Source organism: Oncorhynchus kisutch, linkage group LG25 (assembly GCF_002021735.2).
Source record: "Oncorhynchus kisutch isolate 150728-3 linkage group LG25, Okis_V2, whole genome shotgun sequence".
In the NCBI taxonomy this organism is placed as follows: domain Eukaryota; kingdom Metazoa; phylum Chordata; class Actinopteri; order Salmoniformes; family Salmonidae; genus Oncorhynchus; species Oncorhynchus kisutch.
Window position 1 is genome coordinate 18,898,350 of NC_034198.2, and position 22,423 is coordinate 18,920,772.

A 22,423-nucleotide genomic window follows, 5' to 3' on the forward strand; every position below is an offset into this window, starting at 1 on the left:
TGGTGAGGGGTCAAGAGTTAATTCAGTTATGTTGTGTGACCTGTGAGTGTGTTAGTGAGTTGGAATGAACTTTTAAACTCATTTAATTCTAGGTCGGGAGGAGGGGATTCATTCTAGAAGCAATGAAATGACGTCATGTTATTGTATATAAACTATTGCTTGTGGTAACGTGGCAGCGCGCTCCGAGAATAAATTCTGTTACCTATTATTGATAAGACTGGTCTCCGTCTATTTTATGCAAACAAGAATCTTACAAATTCTCATAAAATAGATTAAGGGAATTCAATTAATGAAAACATATTGGAATAATTAAATTACAGTAACATATTGTTAAGGCCCTTCAAACTCTGTGAAGTATAGTGTACTTGTGCCTTGTGATAACTTCCATTACGTTCCAATGAAAGCATTGCTAGACATTTGTACTATGATCTTATGATTTGATGAGTGATCTGACTTCTCTTTTATAGGAACACACATTACTCAAAGGATCTCATACATGAATTATATCATCAGAGGGAGGTAAGTGTCTAAAACTCAGGAGGATGGGGTCATGGTAAGGGTTGGAGCGTGATGAGTGGAATGGTATCAAATACATCAAACACATGGTTTCCATGCCATTCCATTTGCTCCATTGCAGACATTATTATGAGCTGTTCTCCCCTCAACAGCCTCTTGTGGTCTAAAAGTCATTCTTATTCTTCAGTTCAATTGACAAATACTTTGAATTTCTTTTCCAACTTCCATCTCTGTCCCCCCAGTCCCCTCCAGGGTGCTTTACAAAGATGAGTTCAGATGCTGAGATGGGTGTGTTTGGGGAAGCTTCCCCATACCTCCGGAAGTCTGATAGAGAGAGGATAGAAGCACAGAACAGACCCTTTGATGCCAAGACGGCTGTGTTTGTGTCTGAGCCTAAGGTGCTGTATGTCAAAGGCACTCTCCAAAGCAAAGAGGGCAGCAAAGCAACCTTTAAGACTGAAGCGGGAGCCTTGAGTTACGTCTAATTGAACTAGTACAGTGCCATGTGAAAAAAAAGATCAATCGAGATCGAGTGTTTTCCTGAGATGTATCTATTTCTTCTTCCTAAACATAGACTGTAACAGTGAAGGAAGATGAAGTCTTGATGACCCACTTCGATGAGGCCGCTATGTTGTATAATCTCAAAGAGCGTTACGCAGCATGGATGATCTATGTGAGTCACATTTGACACGAGTGAAGGTTGTGCTTTGTTTGAAGTTGAGTTTGTTTCCAAAGCTCACCCTTTCCACATAACTCTCCTTAAACGGATATTACAATCACTGCTGTGTTTTCAGACCTACTCTGGGCTTTTCTGTGTCACTGTGAACCCCTATAAGTGGTTACCAGTTTACAACCAGGAGGTGGTAGTGGCCTATAGAGGGAAGAAACGTCAGGAAGCTCCACTCCACATCTTCTCCATCTCCGACAATGCCTATCAGTTTATGCTGACTGGTAGGATTCAAGTTCTTCAATGTCATTTATTAGTTTGTCGTCTGTTCATATGCAGTATGTTCTTCTCATGATTGTGATGCTCCTTTTCATTTCGATAGTGAGTGCCAGTCTATCTTGATCAGGTAAGTATTGGAACTTGAGAATCAACAGACTTAAGTTCTTCAACAGGAAGAAACATTGTGTTTTTTTTATGGATGTGCTTTGTGTTTCTCTCAGTGGTGAATCCGGTGCAGGGAAGACTGTGAACCCCCAGCGTGTCATCCAGTACTTTGCGACCATCGCAGTGTCTGGAAATGGGGACAAGCAGAAAGAGGGTCCAGGCAAAATGCATGCAAGTAGAACTCAGCATCTTCATTTTCCTCTCAAGAAACACTGTTCAGAAAGCTATACAAAGAACATGCCTTTAGTAGGTCTCTAAACAGACAGATAATCTGCTGTACTTTATGATTGACTGAATGAATGTTACTTGATTGGCTGACTGGTCTGTTGTATCTTACCTGTAGGGAATCCTGGAAGACTAGATCATCTCAGCCAACCCTCAGCTGGAGGCTTTTGGAAATGCCAAGACCGTTAGGAACGACAACTCCTCTCGCTTTGTAAATCAGTATTTCTGTCTATGTCATATGGAGCCACTTATTTGTCATCATTGTTAAGTCATCAAGGTCATTACCGTCTTGTTTTCTCTCTGTTCAGGGAAAATTCATCAGAATTCACTATGGAACTATAGGAAAAGTGGCTTCCGCTGATTTTGAGACTTGTAAGTTGTGTCACACTTTATTTGCATAGTCCGGATTTTCCAGGTCATACTGTCAACAGACTGTTGATAAGGAGCTGCTTACTAAGGTTAGGGTTAGGGTTGGGGTTTGATTTAGAATAAGGGTTAGGGAAATGGTTCAGGTTAAGGTTAGGGTAAGGGTTAAGTTTAGGGTTAGGACAAAGGTTAGGGCTAGGGTTCGGGTTAGTAGATTGTTAGTTGAAAGTCTGATAGTCCATCTGCAGATACTCTACAGACTATCCAAATAAAGTGTTACCGTAAGTTGTATGCCATATTTGGCTCAGAAACATCTATTTTATACGATGACATACACATGAATCACAGCACAGACATGTTCTCTTTGCTTTGGCAGATCTCCTGGAAAAATCCAGGGCGACATTCCAATTGTCAGCAGAGAGGAGCTACCACATCTTCTACCAGATCATGTCCAACAAGAAGCCTGAGCTCATAGGTACTCTTCTCATCACCACCAACCCTTATGACTTCCTGTTTATCAGCCAAGGGGAAATTGTTGTGGCTAGTATCAATGACTGGGATGAACTGCTGTCTACTGACGTAAGGAGAGAAACTTGGGCTAAATCAAACTGAAATTGCAGAAAATGTGTTGAATTTGTCTCCTAATTCTTGATTTGATCAGGATCCCTTACAAATGCTCTGTTTCGTTCATTTAAAAAAACACTGTCCACTGATGTGCTTTTAGAGTGCTATTGACATCCTAGGATTCACCTCAGAGAAGTAGATTGGCATCTACAAGCTGACTGGTGCTGTGATGCATTATGGGATCATGAAGTTCAAGCAGAAGCAGCGAGAGGAGCAGGCGGAACCGGAGTGCCAAAGGATAGGAAACAATGTTCTTACAACATTGGATGACTTGCTCTAGAGATCCAGAGTCATTTTATCACATCAAAAAGCAAGGTTATCAGGATGCAATAGAAAATATCAACAGAATATTATATTTTGTTTGAGACATTTTCTTCCCAGAAAAGTGAAGGTTTGGTGGATGCAGAGGAGAGATGTGAGGGCCTCATCAAGAACAAGATCCAACTGGAGACCAAAGCCAAAGAGCTAGGTGAGAGGCTGGAGGATGAGGAGGAAATCAATGCTGAACTGACTTCCAAGAAGAGGAAGATAGAGGATGAGTGCTCTGAGCTGAAGAAGGACATTGATGATCTGGAACTCACCCTGGCCAAAGTGGAGAAGGAGAAACATGTCACTGAAAACAGGATGAATGTCTTTCATGTATGGGTCTGTTTTCTAAAAAAAGGTATGATCCTTCATTCACTGATGTGTCTTTTTTCAAAAAACCTTCAGGTGAAAAATTTGACAGAATTATCCAAGGACAAGAAAGCCCCCCAAGAGACCCACCAGCAAGCCTTGGATGACCTCCAGGCAGAGGAAGACAAAGTCAACATTCTGACCAAAGCCAAAGTTAAGCTGGAGCAACAAGTGGATGATGTAAGTCTAAACATTGAGCTTTATTAGCTTTTATTCTGGATAGGTTTCACTATTAAACATACTTCCTACTTCGTTTTACAGCCTGAGCGTTCTCTGGAGCAAGAAAAAAAAGATACGCATGGATATTGAGAGGTCAAAGAGAAAGCTTGAAGGGGATCTGAAACTGACACAAGAATCTGCAATGGATCTGGAGAACGACAAGCAGCAGCTGGAGGATCAACTGAAAAAGTACAATAAACACTTCAGTTATTCATCCATTCATATTCTAGTACATGTGATTTTGATAGAAACTCTAATCATACGGTTTGACTTGGCAGGAAAGGCTGAGTTGAGGACGAGCAAAGTTTGTCAGCTCAATCTCAGAAAGAGATCAGGGACCTCCATGTACTCAATGAGAAAATATTGCCTTCAAGATTAAGCCCTTTTTGTGTTTAAAATGTTTCCTTCAATACTTTATTTCAGGCCTCTACTGAGGAGCTGGAAGAGGAGATTGAGGCGGAACGTGCTGCCAGGGCTAAGGTGGAGAAACAGAGGTCTGATCTCTCCAGGGAACTTGAGGAGATCAGCGAGAGGCTTGAAGAAGCTGGTGGAGCCACCATTGCTCAGATTGAGGTGAACAAGAAGCGAGAGGCCGAGTTTCAGAAACTGAGACGAGACCTGGAGGAGCCAACTCTGCACCATGAGGCTACTTCTGCTGCCCTGCGTAAGAAACACGCAGACACTGTGGCAGAGCTGGGAGAGCACATTGACAATCTGCAGCGTATCAAGCAGAAGCTGGAGAAAGAAAAGAGTGAAGACAAAATGGAGATTGATGGTCTGGTCAGCGACATGGAATCAGTGTCCAAATACAAGGTTGAGAACAATCTCATTCCATTACAGCAATATGCATTCATACTTTTTTAATTCATGAAAACAGATTACATTGCTTATTATTTTTCTAAGGCAAATTACTTGAAGATGTGTCATGCTCTGGAGGACCAGCTGTGCGAATACAAGGCCAAACACGATGAGAACACTCGCCAGCTCACTGATCTCAATACTCAAAGAGCAAGACTTCAAACTGAGAATGGTAGGAAATACATCATGCTGAGTTGGCAATAATCCACCACTTGGACCACAATTAAAGAGGGCCTGTTCTAACAAATGTTCTTGTAATACTTTAATTTGAGTTTTCCCGCCAGCTTGACGAGAAAGATACTTTCTCAGATGTCAAGGACCAAGTTATCATTCACTCAACAAATTGAAGAGCTGAATAGGCAGCTTGAAGAAGAAACAAAGGTTTGTTTTAAAATTCTACTTTGAAGAATTCATTCATATCTAGACCTCTAAAGAGTAAAAAAAAAGTCAAAGAAAGTACACAGCTCTACACATGCTTAAAAATGATAACCAACTCCCATCTTTTGGTCTAAAGGTGTCACGGCTGTTGAAAGAACTGGACCAAGGAGCAGCGTGGTGAGTGTACATATTCCCTTTTTTATTTAGGATGACGCCGACAAAAACAATAAACAATCCAAAACCAACCGTGAAGCTTAAGGCAATAGTGCCAACAAACAAAGATAACTTCCCACGCAGAAAGGAGGGAAAAGGGCTACCTAAGTATGGTTCCAAATCAGAGACAACGATAGACAGCTGTCCCTGATTGAGAACCATACGTGGCCAAAACATAGAAACACAAAATCATAGATAACAAAACATTGAATGCCCACCCCAAATCACACCCTGACCAAACCAAATAGAGACATTAAAAGGCTCTCTAAGGTCAGGGCGTGACAAAAGGTGGATGCTTGATCTGCTTTAATTTGTTTCTGTAAAAGCTAATAGTGCCTTAGCCCACGCTGTCCAATCATCTCGCCATGACTGTGAGATGCTGAGGGTGCAGTTTGAAGATGAGCAAGGCAGAGCTGCAGAGGGGAATGTCCAAAGCCAATGTAGAGGTGGCTCAGTGGAGAGCCAAATATGAGACTGATGCCATCCAGCTTACTGATAACATGGAGCAGGCCAAGTGAGTCAGAAGATACAGGCCTTTTAAATATTGTACTTTAGAAATGTACTGCTCACCTTCATGAGGCCAAGAAACATTGTGTTTCAACACTAAAGAAGGACATTCATATCCTCAGGAAGAAGCTTTCCCAGCAACTCCAGGATGCTGAGGCGGCCATTGAGGCTGTGAATGCCAAGTGTGCCTCTCTGGAGAAGACTAAGCAGAGGCTGCAGGGAGAGGTGGTGGACCTCATGGCTCTTGTGGAGAGAGCAAATAGCCAAGCAGCTGTCCTGGATAAAAAGCAAAGGATCTATGACAAGATAATACACTTGTATTGAATTTACATGTAGCGACCTCCATAAAACAAAAGTTTATCAGTCACCCACCAATTCTGACCCTTAAGTAGTAGACTACACTAAATTGGACTACCAATGTTTTGCCAATATCTTTCAAACCCTCCTTAGATTGTGGCTGAATGGAAGCAGAAGTATGTGGAGAGTCAAGCTGAGCTGGAAGGTTCCCAGAAAGAGTCTTGTTCCCTCAGCACTGAACTCTTCAAAATAAAGAACTCCTATGAGGAATGTCTGGAGAACCTGGAGGACATAAAGAGAGAGAACAAGAACCTGCAACGTATGCTAACTAGACAATAGTCTGTGTCTCTGCAGGTTTAAACTTCAGATCTGTAACTAACTATGATACTAATGTTATTCCAGAGGAAATATCTGATCTGATGGAACAAGTTGGTGAGAATAGCAATGAACTGGAGAAGAACAAGAAGCAAACAGAGACATCTGAGATCCAATCTGCTCTGGAGGAGGCCGAGGTTTGATGCCAATGGAGAAATGTCCTGAAATATGAAAATGTCAATAATCAATGGAATAATTTCAGCATGAATAACAGATATTGTTTCGTCATTGTCATCCCCCCCCCAATTATTTTTTTTTGTTGTCAATTTATCCAATTATTTTAGGCCTCTTTGGAACACGAAGAATCCAAGATCCTTTGTGTCCAGCCGGAGATAACCCAGGTCAAAGATGAGGTGGACAGGAGGCTGGCGAAGAAAGAGGAGGAGATGGAGCAAATCAAACTAAACAACCAGCATGTCGTTGACACCATCCAGTCGGTCCTAGACTCTGAGACCCTCGGAAGAAACGATGCCCTGAAGATCAAAAAGAAGATGGAGACCGATCTCAACGAGATGGAGGTTCAGCTGAGCCACGCCAGCAGGCAGGTTGTTGAGGCCCTGAAACAGCTGAGAAGCGTCCAGGCAGACCACAAGGCGATGCATTCAAAGCATTTCTACATAATATGAATCTATACTGTCTTACTTAATTAACTTTATTATAAAGTTGAGTTTATTTCTCTCCTCAGGATGCCCAGCTGCACCTGGATGAGGCTCTGCGTAGCCAGGAAGAGCTGAGGGAGCAGGCAGCCATGGTGGAGCACAGGAGCTCCCTGATGCAGGTCGAAGTGGAGAAGCTAAGGGCTGCCCTGGAGCAGACGGAGAGGAGCCGCAAGATGGTTGAGCAGGAGCTGACTGATGCCTGTGAGAGAGTGTGGCTGCTGCATTCCCAGGTATACTCACAAATATGTAGCCTTGCCAAGGTTTATATAGATTTCCCATGCCACTATTGTAACATCTAATAACATTATCTATAATGCCATACTTTAACAGAACACCAGTCTTCTCAACACCAAGAAAAATCTGGATGCAGATGTCAGTCAACTTGCAAGGGGAAGTGGAGGATGCCATCCAGGAGGCCAGGAACACAGAGGAGAAAGCCAAGAAAGCCATCGCTGTGTCATATCAAGCAAAGATTCACAATATTTTACCTTCATGTCATGTAAAACCAACAACAATATGATGTGATGAAATGTTCTCCTACACAGGTGGCCATGATGGCTGAACTGAAGAAGGAGCAGGACACCAGTGGTCATGTAGAGAGGATTGACGAAGAACCTGGAGGTCGCAGTCAAGGACCTGCAGCTCCGTCTGGACGAGGCTGAAAACCTGGCCATGAAGGGAGACAAGAAGCAGCTCCAGAAACTGGAGGCTCTGGTAACCCATCCCCTTTTCACAAGATTATCATAGTATGGGACTCAAATATTCTAGATTAATCTAATGACATACAGGCAGATGGTGCTGTCTCCCAGAGCTGCTAGGCTGGAGGCATAGTGAAATCATTGTTTTTTAGCTGCTATAATGGAAGCATATCCCAGAGGAAGCCTGAAACTATTCATCAAGTGTTGACTACTTGTGATGTGATCCACTCACTGGCAGGTGGAATTAGAACTGGAGGCTGAGCAGAAAAGAGGAGCTGATGACATGAAAGGAGTCTGAAAATATGAGCGGGGAGTCAAGAAGCTCACCTACCAGGTAGTAGAGAAATGAGTTCAGAGGAATCTGATTCAATTAGAAGTGATCTAATTTCCTTTACCTCACTGATTGATCTGCTGATCTCTGCTTGCAGACCGAAGAGGTCAAGAAGACTGTCCAAAGGCTGCAGAACCTGGTGGACAAGCTGCAGTTGAAAGTGAAGGCCTACAAATGTCAGGCTGAGGAAGCTGTAAGCTTAGATCAATGACCTATGACCTAATGAGAAAGTACCTGGTTGTTATTGTTAATCCCTGACTTCTTGTATTATGGTCTGGTGGTGTTGTTCCAGGGAGAGCAGGCCAACACCAACCTGACTAAGTGCAGAAAGATGTAGCATGACCTGGAGGAGGCAGAGGAGAGGGCTGACATCGCAGAGTCCCAGCTCAACAAGATTAGAGCCAAGAGCAGGGATGCCGGGAAGGTACGATACGATACAAAAACATAAGTATTCATATATTTCAGTACCACATTGATTGATTGATGTGTGTAGTATTTGCCCCAAAAAAAGGAAAATAAAAACAACATTTGTATTACATATTTTTTATCTTATGTACCAGCCTGAATCTGAGTGAGTAGAAGACCCAAAAGTGGTTAGAAGACCCAGGATTTGTGCCTGCTTAGATGCCTGCCTGGATGTCTGGTTCTGTTTATGTATAGACTGTAGCACAACCTAGTGGAACTATAGTACAAAATAAATTAAGCAAGTGCATGTATAACTGTTTCTGGGGTTGTTTTAAAGTGTGACACAAAACATTAACATTCACTTTTATCTGTTTTGCATTAACATATCCTCCAGTGATCTAATTAGGCCTACTTTTGATAGTTTTTTTGTTGTTGTCATTATCTTGCCAAACAAGGCAACAGTATAAACAAGTGTAACACAATCATCCAAATCATTAGTCAGCCAAACAGTATGGATTTTGAGGCTTAATTTAGACCCGACAGGACCTCCATGTAGTTTTAATTTCATTTGAGAGTCTGCGATTTTCAGAGATTAGTAGTGATCCTCAGGAGAATGCATGGTGACATTTTGGGCTTCCCCACGACAGCCAAAATAGACCTCCTCTCCAATGTCAAAGTCCAATACAGAACACACGCACACACAAAAGGCCTACGGGCCTAAAGCTTGCATGCTATCTCAGGATTAGCCATGATTAAGGCCCCATAATCAAAAGTCAATCCAGACTGATCAGAAAGATCAAAAAGGCACAGAGACATTTCCTATCGCTGGGCTAAATCATTAGCTGTGTGATGCCTTCTTTAGAACTATCTGTTTAGTGCACAGTGATTGACTATCATATTTAGGGTGGCGCATCCCACCTGTGTTTGTCTTATTTTTGTGGTCCAGTAATAAACGCACACATTTAGTGTCTCAAAGGTCATCATAACTTTGGAATTTCAATTGTCTGAAAACCAGATTGGAATTTACACTTGGCATGGACGTATAATACCCATTCTGCATGTTTTCTATACAGCAGGATTACACTAGGGTTTTAATTCGATTTCCAATAAGGTCCTCTTTCTGCCCAAATACAAACAGATTAACAGCTGAGTATCTCCATGCTATTGATTTATGTTAGATTGATGTTTTAAACTAGGAATATAAACGATGGAACTACACATTATAGATGGAACATCTATATGCCTGGCAAAATATACAAATGCTGAAATGCCATTTCCTGTCACATACATCAAGGACCAATTAAGATCATGCTTAGAATAGGATCACAAATGTATCCTTATCTTTGCTTCATCTTAAATGGATAGCTGTCCCTCCAAAACATTTTAAGACGCAAACTATTTCAAGGTTTCACATTTCTCCAATTCCATCCATCGGTTTATGTAACGTCTGCCCTCTGCCTCTGAAAACCATTGTCTGGCCACCATGCCACTAGATCCCAGAATAAGCCCCATAATGAGAGATGACAGAGAACTAATCAGGGGGGTGGCTTACTTTTCCATGCCCAAAACAACGGGAAGGATATGAGGGGCGACCCAAATTATCTCAATAAAAGCCGCCCCAGTGAGTCCCTTTGATTACTGAGGGATCCGTCTGAGGGAGAACTCTGGTGAGTAATATTAAAACCTCTCCTATAGAGGTTTGTGCACTGCTGACTGTCTATGCTAAAGCTTTTTTATCAACAAAAGGTTCCATTATGATGTTTTCAAATGCAAAAATGAATTAAAAAATAATGGTTCCTATATCTCCTCAGGTGAGTGAAACAAAACAGCAACCTTTTCTCAGTGAGTCTGGATTTGGGTAAGGTTGAAGACGCTTTATTTTACAGTCCTCTCTCAGCTGGTCCTTTTAATTGATTCCTGTCACTGGATGTCTCTCCATCAGAGAAAGTGATTTTTTTTAAACTTATTTTGAAACTCGGCTTTCTCTTCACAGTAAAAGCCCAGCCATGAGTACGGACGCAGAGATGGCCATTTTCGGCGAGGCAGCCATATACCTCCGGAAACCGGAGAGAGAGAGGATTGCCGCTCAGAACATCCCATTTGATGCCAAGACAGCCTGCTATGTGACCGACAGCAAAGAGCTGTACCTCAAAGGCAACATCCAGAAGAGAGAGAGTGGCAAAGTCACTGTAAAGATTACTGGTGGACAAGTGAGTGTTTGACTCCACAACTAATTAATATAGACAGTATTACTACACTGAGTATACCAAACATTAGGAACACCTTCCTAATATTCAGTTGCACCCCCCCTTTTGCCCTCAGAACAGCCATAGTTTGTTGCGCATGGACTCTACAAGGTGTTTAAAGCGTTCCACAGGGATGCTGGCCCAGTTGTGTCAAGTTAGCTGGATGTCCTTTGGGTGTCGGACCATGCTTCATACACACAGGAAACTGTTGAGTGTGGAAGAACCCAGCAGCGTTGCAGTTCTTGACACAAACTGGTGAGCCTGGCACCTACTAACATACCCCGATCAAAGGCACTTAAATCTTTTGTCTTACTCACCTTCTGAACGGCACATGTACACAATCCACGTCTCAACTGTTTCAAGGCTTAAACATCCTTCTTTAACCTGTCTCCTCCCCTTCATCTACACTGATTGAAGTGGATTTAAGTGTCATCAATAAGGGATCATATCTTTCACCTGGATTCACCTGGCCAGTCTTTATCACAGAAAGAGCAGGTGTTAATGTTTTGCATACTCAGTGTACATTGTAATAATAACTAATACAATATGTTAGTAATTAACAGAAGTAGTACTACATGTTAATAACTCTCGTGTCTAACTTTCCAAGGGTGTAACAGTGACGGAGGATGATGTGTATCCAATGAATCCTCCGAAATTTGATAAGATTGAGGACATGGCCATGATGACCCACCTCAACGAGGCCACTGTGCTGTATAACCTCAAAGAGCGTTACGCAGCATGGATGATCTATGTGAGTCTAGACTGCTTGACATTACGTACTGTCAGTGGAGGAAAAAGTACTCAATTGTCATACAGTACTTGAGTAAATGTAAAGATACCTTAATATAAAAATATTAAAGTGAAAGTCACCCAGTAAAATACTATTTGAGTAAAAGTCTTAAAAGTATTTGTTTTTAAATATACTTAAGTATCAAAAGTAAAAGTATAAATCCTCTCATATTCCTTATATTAAGCAAACCAGAAAGCAGAATTATTATATCTTTTTACATTTACAGATAGCCAGGGGCCCACTCGAACACTCAGACATAATTTACAAATGAAGCATTTGTGCATTTGTGCGTTCCCTTGATAAGTGCGTGAGTTGGACCATTTTCCTGTCAAAATGTAACGAGTACTTTTGGGTGTCAGGGAAAATGTATGGAGTAAAAAGTACATTATTTTCTTTTGGCACGTAGTGAAGTAAAAGTTGGCTAAAGTAAAGGTACACCAAAAAACCACTTCAGTTGTACTTTACAGTATTTTTATTTAAGTACTTTAGACCACTGTGTAGTATATACAATTCTTTATCATTCACTCCAATACAATATCAATGAGATAAGCCAAAAGTAATGGTTACTAAACTGTGTTTCAGACCTACTCTGGGCTGTTCTGTGTTACTGTGAACCCCTATAAGTGGTTACCAGTCTACAACCAGGAGGTGGTAGTGGCCTATAGAGGGAAGAAACGCATGGAAGCCCCGCCTCATATCTTCTCTGTCTCTGACAATGCATATCAGTTCATGCTCACTGGTAAGGTTGATATTTGGCTGTAATGGAAAACCTTATTTAGCAGAATTACCTGATTATGTCAATATATCCCCCTCATTAAACCCTCTCATCAAAATATTTTTATTCACAGACCGAGAGAACCAGTCTGTCCTTATCACGTAAGTTGCATTTTATATAAACAAACCGTCATATTTTTGTACCACAAGTACCACTTATCTTTCCTATCTTGTTATTTTCCCAACCTTGTTTATTTATCTGAACTCAGTGGAGAATCTGGTGCAGGGAAGACTGTGAACACTAAGCGTGTCATCCAGTACTTTGCGACAATCGCAGTGTCTGGGAAGAAAGAATCTACCAGTGGCAAAATGCAGGTGAGGCCCTGTGATACCAGACTGATGCCAGCTGACAGAAACCTAGTTCAAATGTATGTAATAGTCATTTTAACAAGTAAATATCAGATAAATAGTGGTTTGTGAAGTAAAGTGTAAGCAATTATTCTACAGGGCTCGCTGGAGGATCAAATCATTGCAGCCAACCCCCTGCTAGAGGCCTATGGGAATGCCAAAACTGTGAGGAACGACAACTCCTCACGATTTGTAAGTTGAGCCTATTACCGTTATCTTTAATATAATTCTTAAGACGTGTTACAGTTCAAACCAGGAATCCTAAATTATTATTTTCCAAACAGGGTAAATTCATCAGGATTCATTTTGGAACCACTGGAAAGCTAGCATCAGCTGATATTGAGACATGTGAGTCTATGCTGCATGTTTCTGTGCATGGTCTAGACTAGAGGTTATGGAAGGCATTGACACTCTTGACTCTTTCCCCAGACTTGCTGGAAAAGTCCAGAGTGACATTCCAGCTTGCTGATGAGAGAAGTTATCACATCTTCTATCAAGTAATGACCAACCACAAGCCAGAGCTGATAGGTAAGGATCACTTGACTAATGGTATTGCCAATGGTCCATCCTGACATTAAAGCTGAGTATTGAATTTTAAATCACTAATGACTATATTAATCTCCACAGAGATGCTGCTCATCACAACCAACCCATATGATTTTCCCATGATCAGTCAGGGGCAGATCACTGTGACCAGCATCGTAGACAAAGATGAACTGGTCGCCACCGATGTAGGTCTTCTTGATTTGACAAATAACTTGACAAATTATGTTTGCACATTTACAATAATGCGATTGGCATAATACAACATCATGTGGAATCTACTTAAAGTATATATTTTGTTTCCTACTCTTCTATTAACATTGAATCTACTTATTATCTGATTGATTTGGCTACTAGACTGCTATTGATATCTTGGGCTTCACGCTGGATGAGAAGATGGGCATCTTCAAGCTGACAGGTGCTGTGATGCATCATGGGAACATGAAGTTCAAGCAGAAGCAGAGGGAGGAGCAAGCAGAGCCAGATGGCACTGAGGGTAAACATGGGTTTTGAATGTGTATACATAATATGAACATACTGTATATATACTTACTTTGAAAAGTACAACATGTGACTCATCTCAGTGATGGTCAACTTTAAGTAATAGAGATGTTAACATTCTTCTACGGCTCCTGTCATTGTTTTAGTGGCTGACAAAATTGCCTACCTCCTGGGCCTGAATTCTGCAGATCTGCTAAAAGCTCTCTGCTACCCCAGAGTGAAGGTTGGAAATGAATATGTCACCAAGGGACAGACAGTCCAGCAGGTGAAAAATCACATCTATTCAATATTACCAATAAATGCACATCAATCAGTCCATTATGATTATTCCAATTCTGTTGTATTATTGTTTAACTTTTAGGTCCATAATTCAGTTATGGCCCTGGCAAAATCCATCTACGAGAAGATGTTCTTGTGGATGGTTATCCGCATTAACCAGATGTTGGACACCAAGCAGCCAAGGCAGTTCTTCATTGGTGTCCTGGACATCGCTGGGTTTGAGATCTTTGACGTAAGTATTGCATGTCCTCAGCACAGTACTTAATCTAATGATACAGTCTCTGTAACATTGAAACACAGTATGCCAATCAAATACTTTCTACAGTACAACAGTCTGGAGCAGCTGTGTATCAACTTCACCAACGAAAAACTGCAACAGTTTTTCAACCACCACATGTTTGTGTTGGAACAAGAGGAGTACAAGAAAGAGGGAATTGAGTGGGAGTTCATAGACTTTGGAATGGACTTGGCCGCCTGCATTGAGCTCATTGAGAAGGTAAGTGTAATGGGAATGCTTCATGTCAGATGAGAAGAATTTACACTACTGTTGTATCTTGTATCAACCTCTTTTCAACCTCATCCCACTACAGCCAATGGGCATCTTTTCCATCCTCGAAGAGGAGTGCATGTTCCCCAAGGCTTCAGACACCACCTTCAAGAGCAAGCTGTACGACCAGCATCTGGGAAAGACTGGCTGCTTTCAGAAGCCCAAGCCTGCCAAAGGCAAGGCCGAGGCCCACTTCTCCCTGATGCACTATGCCGGAACTGTCGACTACAACATCTGTGGATGGCTGGACAAGAACAAGGACCCGCTGAACGAGTCTGTGGTCCAGCTGTATCAGAAGTCTGCCGTTAAACTGCTGTCTCTCTTATATGCAAGCTTTACACAAGCCGATGGTATGGGATCTATAACTTTACCTCTAAAAACATGGTCTTGTATACAAAACATGGTGTTATAGATATTCACACAACTCCCTGCTTGTTTCATTGACAGATCTTAGCAAGAAAGGTGCCAAGAAGAAAGGTGGCTCCTTCCAAACAGTGTCTGCCTTGTTTAGGGTAGGCGGATGCATCATGTAGTGAAAATAACGACTACAAATGAGGTATTGAGACTCAAAACGTTCCACTCATTTACGTTACTATCATCTCACAGGAGAACTTGGGCAAGCTGATGACAAACCTCAGATGCACTCATCCTCACTTTGTGCGCTGCTTGATTCCCAACGAGTCAAAGACTCCAGGTAGCACTAAAGCATTGGTTACTGAGTGTATGTACGGGATGGAGTGAGCGCCAAAAGTAATGGGACAGCGGATTTTTGTTGTAGTTTTGTTTTATTGTAAAATGTATTGTAAAACACTTCTACATGGATGTGGATGCTACCACGACTACGGATAATCCTGAATGAATTGTGAATAATGATGAGTGAGACAGTTACCGACGCACAAATATCTTTGCATGCTGGGAATATGGGACCAAATACTAAACTTTGGACCACTTTAATCCACATAAGTGAATTTGTCCCAATGCTTTTGCTCCCCTAGAATGGGGGGACTATATAAAACAAAGTTATCATTTCTAAACGGTTAATCCGATATGGATAAAGCTAACATGTTAACCTCATAGTCATTTCAAATCCAAATTGCTGGAGTACAGAGCCAAAGCAACAAAAAATGTGTAACAGCCCCAATACTTTTGGAGCTCACTATGGCAGTGGACAATCATTCTCTTCAGATAAAATGCAGCCAAAATCTTGTACATCTTTAGGTCTCATGGAGAATGCTTTGGTGATCCACCAGCTGAGGTGTAATGGTGTGTTAGAAGGTATCAGAATCTGCAGAAAAGGTTTCCCAAGCAGAATCCTGTATGGTGATTTCAAGCAAAGGTATACTATCATTCCATGGTAGTTCACCAAAAATCCTATGCATTTAAATCCTTTGAAAAAAATACAACATACCTAAAATATATATCTTTCATGTTTGGAACAGGTACAAAGTATTGAATGCCAGTGTTATCCCCGATGGCCAGTTCATTGACAACAAGAAAGCTTCAGAGAGGCTCTTGGGGTCAATTGATGTGGACCACACTCAGTACAAATTTGGGCACACCAAGGTAAGAGGAGCCCAATTTTGTTCACAATCACAAGCCACAATGTTAACATTGGCAGCCAATCTAAATCCTATTCTACGGCCCAACTATCTATTTTTGTCTCTCAGGTGTTTTTTAAGGCTGGGCTGCTGGGAACTCTGGAGGAGATGAGAGATGAGAAGCTGGCAGCGTTGGTTACAATGACTCAAGCGCTCTGCAGAGGCTTCGTCATGAGGAAGGAGTTCAAAAAGATGATGGAGCGAAGGTAAGACTGTTCAAATGGCCTCAGTAGGACTGATCTGCTTGACTAATTATCTGTGAAGCTATAATATTTCATTTTTCTGACCATGGAGATTGATGTAATAACCACTTATTCCTCACACAGAGAATCTATCTTCATCGTCCAGTACAACATCCGCTCCTTCATGAACGTGAAACACTGGCCATGGATGAAGCTGTACTTCAAGATCAAGCCCCTGCTGAAAAGTGCTGAGACAGAGAAGGAAATGGCCACCATGAAGGAAGAGTTTGCCAAGTGCAAGGAGAACCTGGCCAAGGCTGAGGCCAAGAAGAAGGAACTAGAGGAGAAAATGGTCTCCCTTCTGCAGGAAAATAACGATCTTCAGTTACAAGTAGCTTCGGTATGTTATTCACCAGTTAGGCCCCAAATAATTTACAACAAAGCTTTATTGACATTGTAAAATAAATAAAAGCATATCAAAAATATAAAAGGTTAAACACCGACGGTATTCACTAAGTTGATGGGTTATATTTAGGATAATGTTTTACAGCTTTGTCATTCTATTTTTCATTTTTAAAACATCTTATTTTCTAATTGTATATATTTGACATGTTATGAAAATGAGCTATAATCCTTTAAAGTTTCCACAATTCTGGTGGTTTACTGGTAAATTGTGAAGTTACCGGTAACAAATAAATACAATATTTGATTTAAACATGTTTTGAAAATAATTCTGTAGGAAAGTGAGAACCTTTCAGATGCGGAGGAGAGATGTGAGAGTCTCGTCAAGAACAAGATCCAGCTGGAGGTCAAAGCTATAGAGCTGAGTGAGAGGCTGGAGGATGAGGAGGAGATCAACGCTGAGCTGACCGCCAAGAAGAGGAAGCTGGAGGACGAGTGTTCTGAGTTAAAGAAGGACATTGATGATCTGGAACTCACCCTGGTTAAAGTGGAGAAAGAGAAACATGCAACTGAAAACAAGGTTAAAGACACTTCCCCGGCATAAAGTCTACATTGAAGCTATTTATTTGATCAGTTTGAGAACTGTTCACTTTTGTGTTTGTATGAACAGGTGAAAAACTTGACTGAAGAAGTGTCAACACTGGATGAAACCATTGTTAAATTATCCAAGGAGAAGAAAGCCCTCCAAGAAGCCCAACAGCAAGTCTTACATGATCTCCAGGCAGAGGAAGAGAAAGTCAACACTCTGACCAAAGCCAAGGCCAAGCTGGAACAGCAAGTGGACGACGTGAGTTTGACAGGTCCAGTACATCATAGGCCTACGGTATGTCATGACGTCCTAACCTTGGTATATTCTTACAATGATCCCATGTGATGTTACAGGTAGAGGGCTCTCTTGAACAAGAGAAGAAACATTCCATGGACCTTGAGAGATCCAGGAAGAAGATTGAGGGAGATTTAAAACATGCCCAGGAATCCATAATGGATCTGGAGAATGAAAAACAGCAAATGGATGAAAAGCAGAAGAAGTACGATGAAATACTTCTTACATACTGTACACATTCTACTGGAACAGGTTCTATCCACATTTTAACAACTTTCAATGAATATTTAACTTATAGGAAAGACTTTGAAATCTGTCATCTTGCTGGGAAAATGGAGGATGAGCAAGCCCTTGGTGCCCAGTTGCAGAAGAAACTAAAGGAACATCAGGTATCAAATTGCAACAAATGTTTCAAGCAAATGATGTTGATATGTGGTGCAACTGCCAACAATGCATCCAATTTATTTTATTTTATCAACTGTTCTGTTTTTTCCAGGCCCGTATTGAGGAGCTGGAAGAGGAGATTGAGGCGGAACGTGCTGCCAGGGCTAAGGTGGAGAAACAGAGGTCTGATCTCGCCAGGGAACTTGAGGAGATCAGCGAGAGGCTTGAAGAAGCTGGTGGAGCCACCATTGCTCAGAGTGAGGTGAACAAGAAGCGAGAGGCCGAGTTTCAGAAACTGAGACGAGACCTGGAGGAGTCAACTCTGCACCATGAGGCTACTTCTGCTGCCCTGCGTAAGAAACACGCAGAAAGTATGGCCGAGATGGGAGAGCACATCGACAACCTGCAGCGAGTCAAGCAGAAGCTGGAGAAGGAGAAGGGAGAATACAAAATGGAGATCAGTGACCTGGTCAGCAACATGGAGTCGGTCTCCAAATTGAAGGTAAGTTGACAAGTTAACATGATTTATTGCACATTTTCAAACCTATATTTGCGGTTATAAAGAATGTTTTGTTCTGCCAGAGTAACCTGGAGAAAATGTGCCGAAGTCTTGAAGATCAAATCAGCGAGCTAAAGGCCAAAAGCGACGAAAGTCAGCGAAACGTCACTGACATCACTGTTCAAAAAGCAAGATTCCAAACAGAGAATGGCGAGCTTTCTCGTCAGCTGGAGGAGAGAGAATCACTGGTATCCCAGCTGACCAGAAGCAAACAGGCTTTGACTTCGCAGGTGGATGAACTGAAGAAGCTGGCTGAAGAGGAGCTTAAGGTACAGAAACACAACTGATTCAAATGTCCGCATCACATCAAATAAACATTAAAACACATACTAAACGTTTCCCTTACTGGGTGTGTTTGCAGGTCAAAAATGCCCTAGCCCATGTCCTCCAATCGTCCCGCCATGACTGTGACCTCCTGAGGGAGCAGTTCGAGGAGGAGCAGGAGGCCAAGGCAGAGCTGCAGCGTGGCATGTCCAAGGCCAATGGAGAGGTGGCTCAGTGGAGAACCAAATACGAGTCTGATGCCATCCAGAGAACAGAAGAGCTGGAGGAGGCCAAGTATGATTAGTCAGACCTGTAGATATACAGAGTTAGGGTCTCACGCTGACACCAAACATTCAATTGCAAAGATATTCTGATTTGCATACAGTGTTTAAAAAAAACCTGTTGATGACAATTTAGAGACCATTCTATTTCTTAATATATAGCAGCATTTGCTGAAATCTCTATATCTATGTCTCTCTATAAGTTTTAATTGATCTATTAGGAAGAAGCTTGCCCTGCGTCTTCAGGATGCTGAAGAGACAATTGAGGCTGTGAACGCTAAGTGTTCCTCTCTGGAGAAGAGCAAGCAGAGGCTGCAGGGAGAGGTGGAGGACCTGGTGATTGATCAGGAGAAAAATAATGCTCATTCCGCTAACCTGGACAAAAGGCAAAATAACTTTGACAAGGTATTACATGACTTGGAGAGGACTCAAATCATTTTAAGTTGAGGTCTATTTCTTGGTAACACATTTTTTGTCTCCTCAGGTTTTGACTGAATGGAAGCAGAAGTATGAGGAGAGTCAGGCTGAGCTGGAAGGTTCCCAGAAAGGGTCTCGTGCTATGAGCACTGAGCTCTTCAAAATGAAGAATTCTTACGAGGAATGTCTGGATCAGCTGGAGACCATGAAAAGAGAGAACAAGACGCTGCAGCGTATGGCTGAGACTGTGGTTTTGCCATTCTTAGACTTTAAAAAGTATCCTATAGGCAAAGGCAACTGATAAAATTATAGACCAAATCTCTGTTTTTCTATTTGATCACCAGAGGAGGTCACAGACCTGAGTGATCAGCTTGGTGAGACTGGGAAGAGCATCCATGAAGTGGAGAAGGCCAAGAAGATTATAGAGACTGAGAAAGCAGAGATCCAGACAGCTCTTGAGGAAGCAGAGGTACTGTGTTTCAACAATACTGTAGATGAGTAAAGTTGGTGTGGTTCAGTTCTGTGCATGAAACCTGGTAGGTTGTACTCTTTATAGTTACATGTACACTTCAATGCAAGTGCTCTTCAATCACCACCTGTATCTCCCTCAGGCCTCTCTGGAGCATGAGGAGTCCAAGATCCTACGTGTGCACCTGGAGCTGGCCCAGGTCAAAGGCGAAGTGGGCAGGAAGCTAGCGGAGAAGGACGAGGAGATGGATAAGCTAAAATGCAACAGCCAGAGGTTGATCGAGTCCATGCAGAGCACTCTGGAAGCTGAGGTCAGGGGCAGGAATGATGCTCTCAGGTTCAAACGCAAAATGGAGGCTGATCTTAACGAGATGGAGGTCCAGCTGAGTCATGTCAACCGGCAGTCTGCTGAGGCCCAGAAACAGCTGAGGAATGTCCAGGGACAACTTAAGGTGAGGGTCACTTTTACTGCAAACAGCCATGTGATGAATTTTGGAGCAGGGTAATGTGTGGCATCATAACAGAGCAGGGAAGTAGCACTATCCACCAACTTCACTGAATTGGTGTTAGAAGTAGGATCCACAACTCTACTTCCTTGCTGCACTTCAGTTGCAGCTTCATAAAACTAATCAAGACATGGTTGTGACTGGTTTTCCAGGATGCCCAGCTGCACCTGGATGAGGCTCTGCGTAGCCAGGAGGACCTGAGGGACCAGGCAGCCATGGTAGAGCGCAGGAGCTCCCTGATGCAGGCCGAAGTGGAGGAGCTGAGGGCTGCCCTGGAGCAGACGGAGAGGAGCCGCAAGATGGCCGAGCAGGAACTGACTGACACCTGTGAGAGAGTGGGGCTGCTGCATTCCCAGGTTAGTGTCAGTGGCTTACTTACATCATATTTATAAGGAAATATAATCATGTAAATTACAGTTGAGGCCTGATCTACTCTCATCGGTCAAGACAGGAAGAACTTCTCAAGTTTAAGAACTTCTGTTTCAGAACATCAACCTGATGAGCACCAAAAAGAAGCTGGATGCTGACCTCACCCAACTCCAGGCTGAGGTTGAGGATGCTGTCCAGGAGGCCAGGAATGCAGAGGAGAAAGCCAAGAAGGCAATCACGGAAGTGAGTGACAACCAGAGGTTTCACTGAGTACACTGTCATAGACATCCCTCTTTCAATCCTGTTTGTCCTTGTTCTCTGTGTGCCAATGCAGGCAGCCATGATGGCTGAGGAGCTGAAGAAGGAGCAGGACACCAGCGCTCACCTGGAGAGGATGAGGAAAAACCTGGAAGTCACAGTCAAGGACCTGCAGGTCCGTCTGGACGAGGCTGAGAACTTGGCCATGAAGGGAGGCAAGAAGCAGCTCCAGAAACTGGAGACCAGGGTGAGTCAATAACAGCTATTCTCTTTTGATATGCAAATACATAGCTCTCAAATGGATGATATCCAGAGGATTAGCCGACTGAGTACGAGCGGTAGGAAAATCTCAAGGCTATAATAACTCTGCATCTGAATTTCAAATAGATTTTTCAAAAGAAGTGCACATTAATTAAACAAATATATTTGAAAGAGTGACATTCCAACCTTTGACCCTCTGGGTTGCAGGTGCGAGAGTTGGAGGGAGAACTGGAGACTGAGCAGAGGATGGGAGTTGATGCCATCAAAGGAGTCAGGAAATATGAGAGGAGAGTCAAGGAACTCTCCTACCAGGTAGAGGATTACCATATTGCATTGATATTACCACTACTACAGTAGTTTAATGATAATGATGGTTATGACGAGGACGATGATGTAGGGTAGGTGGATGAAGACAAAATGGTAATAATAACAATATTTTCCAGGCAGAGGAGGACAAGAAGAATGTCTTCAGACTCCAGGACCTGGTGAACAAGCTGCAGCTGAAAGTAAAGGCATACAAACGCCAGGCTGAGGAAGCTGTAAGAAAAACGTCCATTTGTCATCTATACCCCAATTCAAAATGGCTGCATATTTATTTAATTATGGCGTTAACCTTGATGCTGAATTTCTCCACAGGAAGAGCAGGCTAACACCCACCTGAATAAGTTCAGGAAAGTGCAACATGAACTGGAGGAGGCATCCGAGAGGGCTGATCTCGCTGACTCCCAGGTCAACAAGATGAGAGCCAAGAGCAGAGACATGGGCTCAACGGTTTGTTTGAAATGAAACCTTTACAGAAAATGTTGTTTAGTAATGCCACAGTATTCATAGGTAGTGAATGATATCAAACCTTTCTTTCTCCAAACAGATCAAAGAATAGTGAAGAGAAGATATGACTCAGACTCCTTAAATAGGAGTTTTGAACGACTTATGTACTACGCATGCTTGGCTCACTGTGTGTGCTGTATTATTAAACTCACATAATAAGGGTTTTGTGTGTAGGCCTATGATATAAGCTCCTTGGAAAGAATAATGCATTTCTACCTGAAGTATTTTGGCGCCGCCTTGTGGTTAACACCCGGTTGTATTTTTTGTATCTTGCCTCC

General features: G+C 42.3%; 1 protein-coding gene and 1 long non-coding RNA gene across 2 annotated transcripts; both read left to right on the top strand.

The window, feature by feature from the left end:
* The first annotated feature begins 769 nt into the window (after positions 1-769).
* LOC109870526 (myosin heavy chain, fast skeletal muscle) lies at positions 770-22,306 on the top strand. Its single transcript, XM_031805228.1, has 38 exons — positions 770-990; positions 11,321-11,454; positions 12,076-12,232; positions 12,342-12,369; positions 12,477-12,582; positions 12,715-12,807; positions 12,900-12,963; positions 13,045-13,143; positions 13,243-13,346; positions 13,516-13,654; positions 13,806-13,924; positions 14,021-14,170; positions 14,264-14,434; positions 14,529-14,835; positions 14,933-14,997; positions 15,092-15,179; positions 15,704-15,821; positions 15,925-16,048; positions 16,153-16,289; positions 16,410-16,665; positions 17,005-17,247; positions 17,338-17,514; positions 17,610-17,755; positions 17,849-17,939; positions 18,047-18,436; positions 18,517-18,762; positions 18,855-19,051; positions 19,260-19,443; positions 19,523-19,688; positions 19,800-19,924; positions 20,067-20,375; positions 20,582-20,785; positions 20,916-21,041; positions 21,133-21,303; positions 21,525-21,629; positions 21,761-21,856; positions 21,954-22,088; positions 22,186-22,306. The coding sequence occupies exons 1-38, from the start codon at positions 783-785 to the stop codon at positions 22,195-22,197; spliced, it is 5,790 nt and encodes a 1,929-aa protein (XP_031661088.1). The 5' UTR covers positions 770-782; the 3' UTR covers positions 22,198-22,306.
* LOC116352846 (uncharacterized) lies at positions 1,973-2,695 on the top strand. The gene is made up of 3 exons (XR_004205515.1): positions 1,973-2,063; positions 2,161-2,224; positions 2,595-2,695. It is a non-coding gene; the product is annotated as an uncharacterized LOC116352846 (long non-coding RNA).
* Positions 22,307-22,423: the final 117 nt, after the last annotated feature.

Excerpts from the sequence above, each read along its gene's own strand:
- LOC109870526 (XM_031805228.1), top strand. The coding sequence starts at position 783 with ATGAGTTCAGATGCTGAGATGGGTGTGTTTGGGGAAGCTTCCCCATAC. Across the intron at positions 12,370-12,476 it reads AACCAGTCTGTCCTTATCAC|TGGAGAATCTGGTGCAGGGA; the intron begins GTAAGTTGCATT and ends ATCTGAACTCAG. Across the intron at positions 13,347-13,515 it reads ATGAACTGGTCGCCACCGAT|ACTGCTATTGATATCTTGGG; the intron begins GTAGGTCTTCTT and ends TTTGGCTACTAG.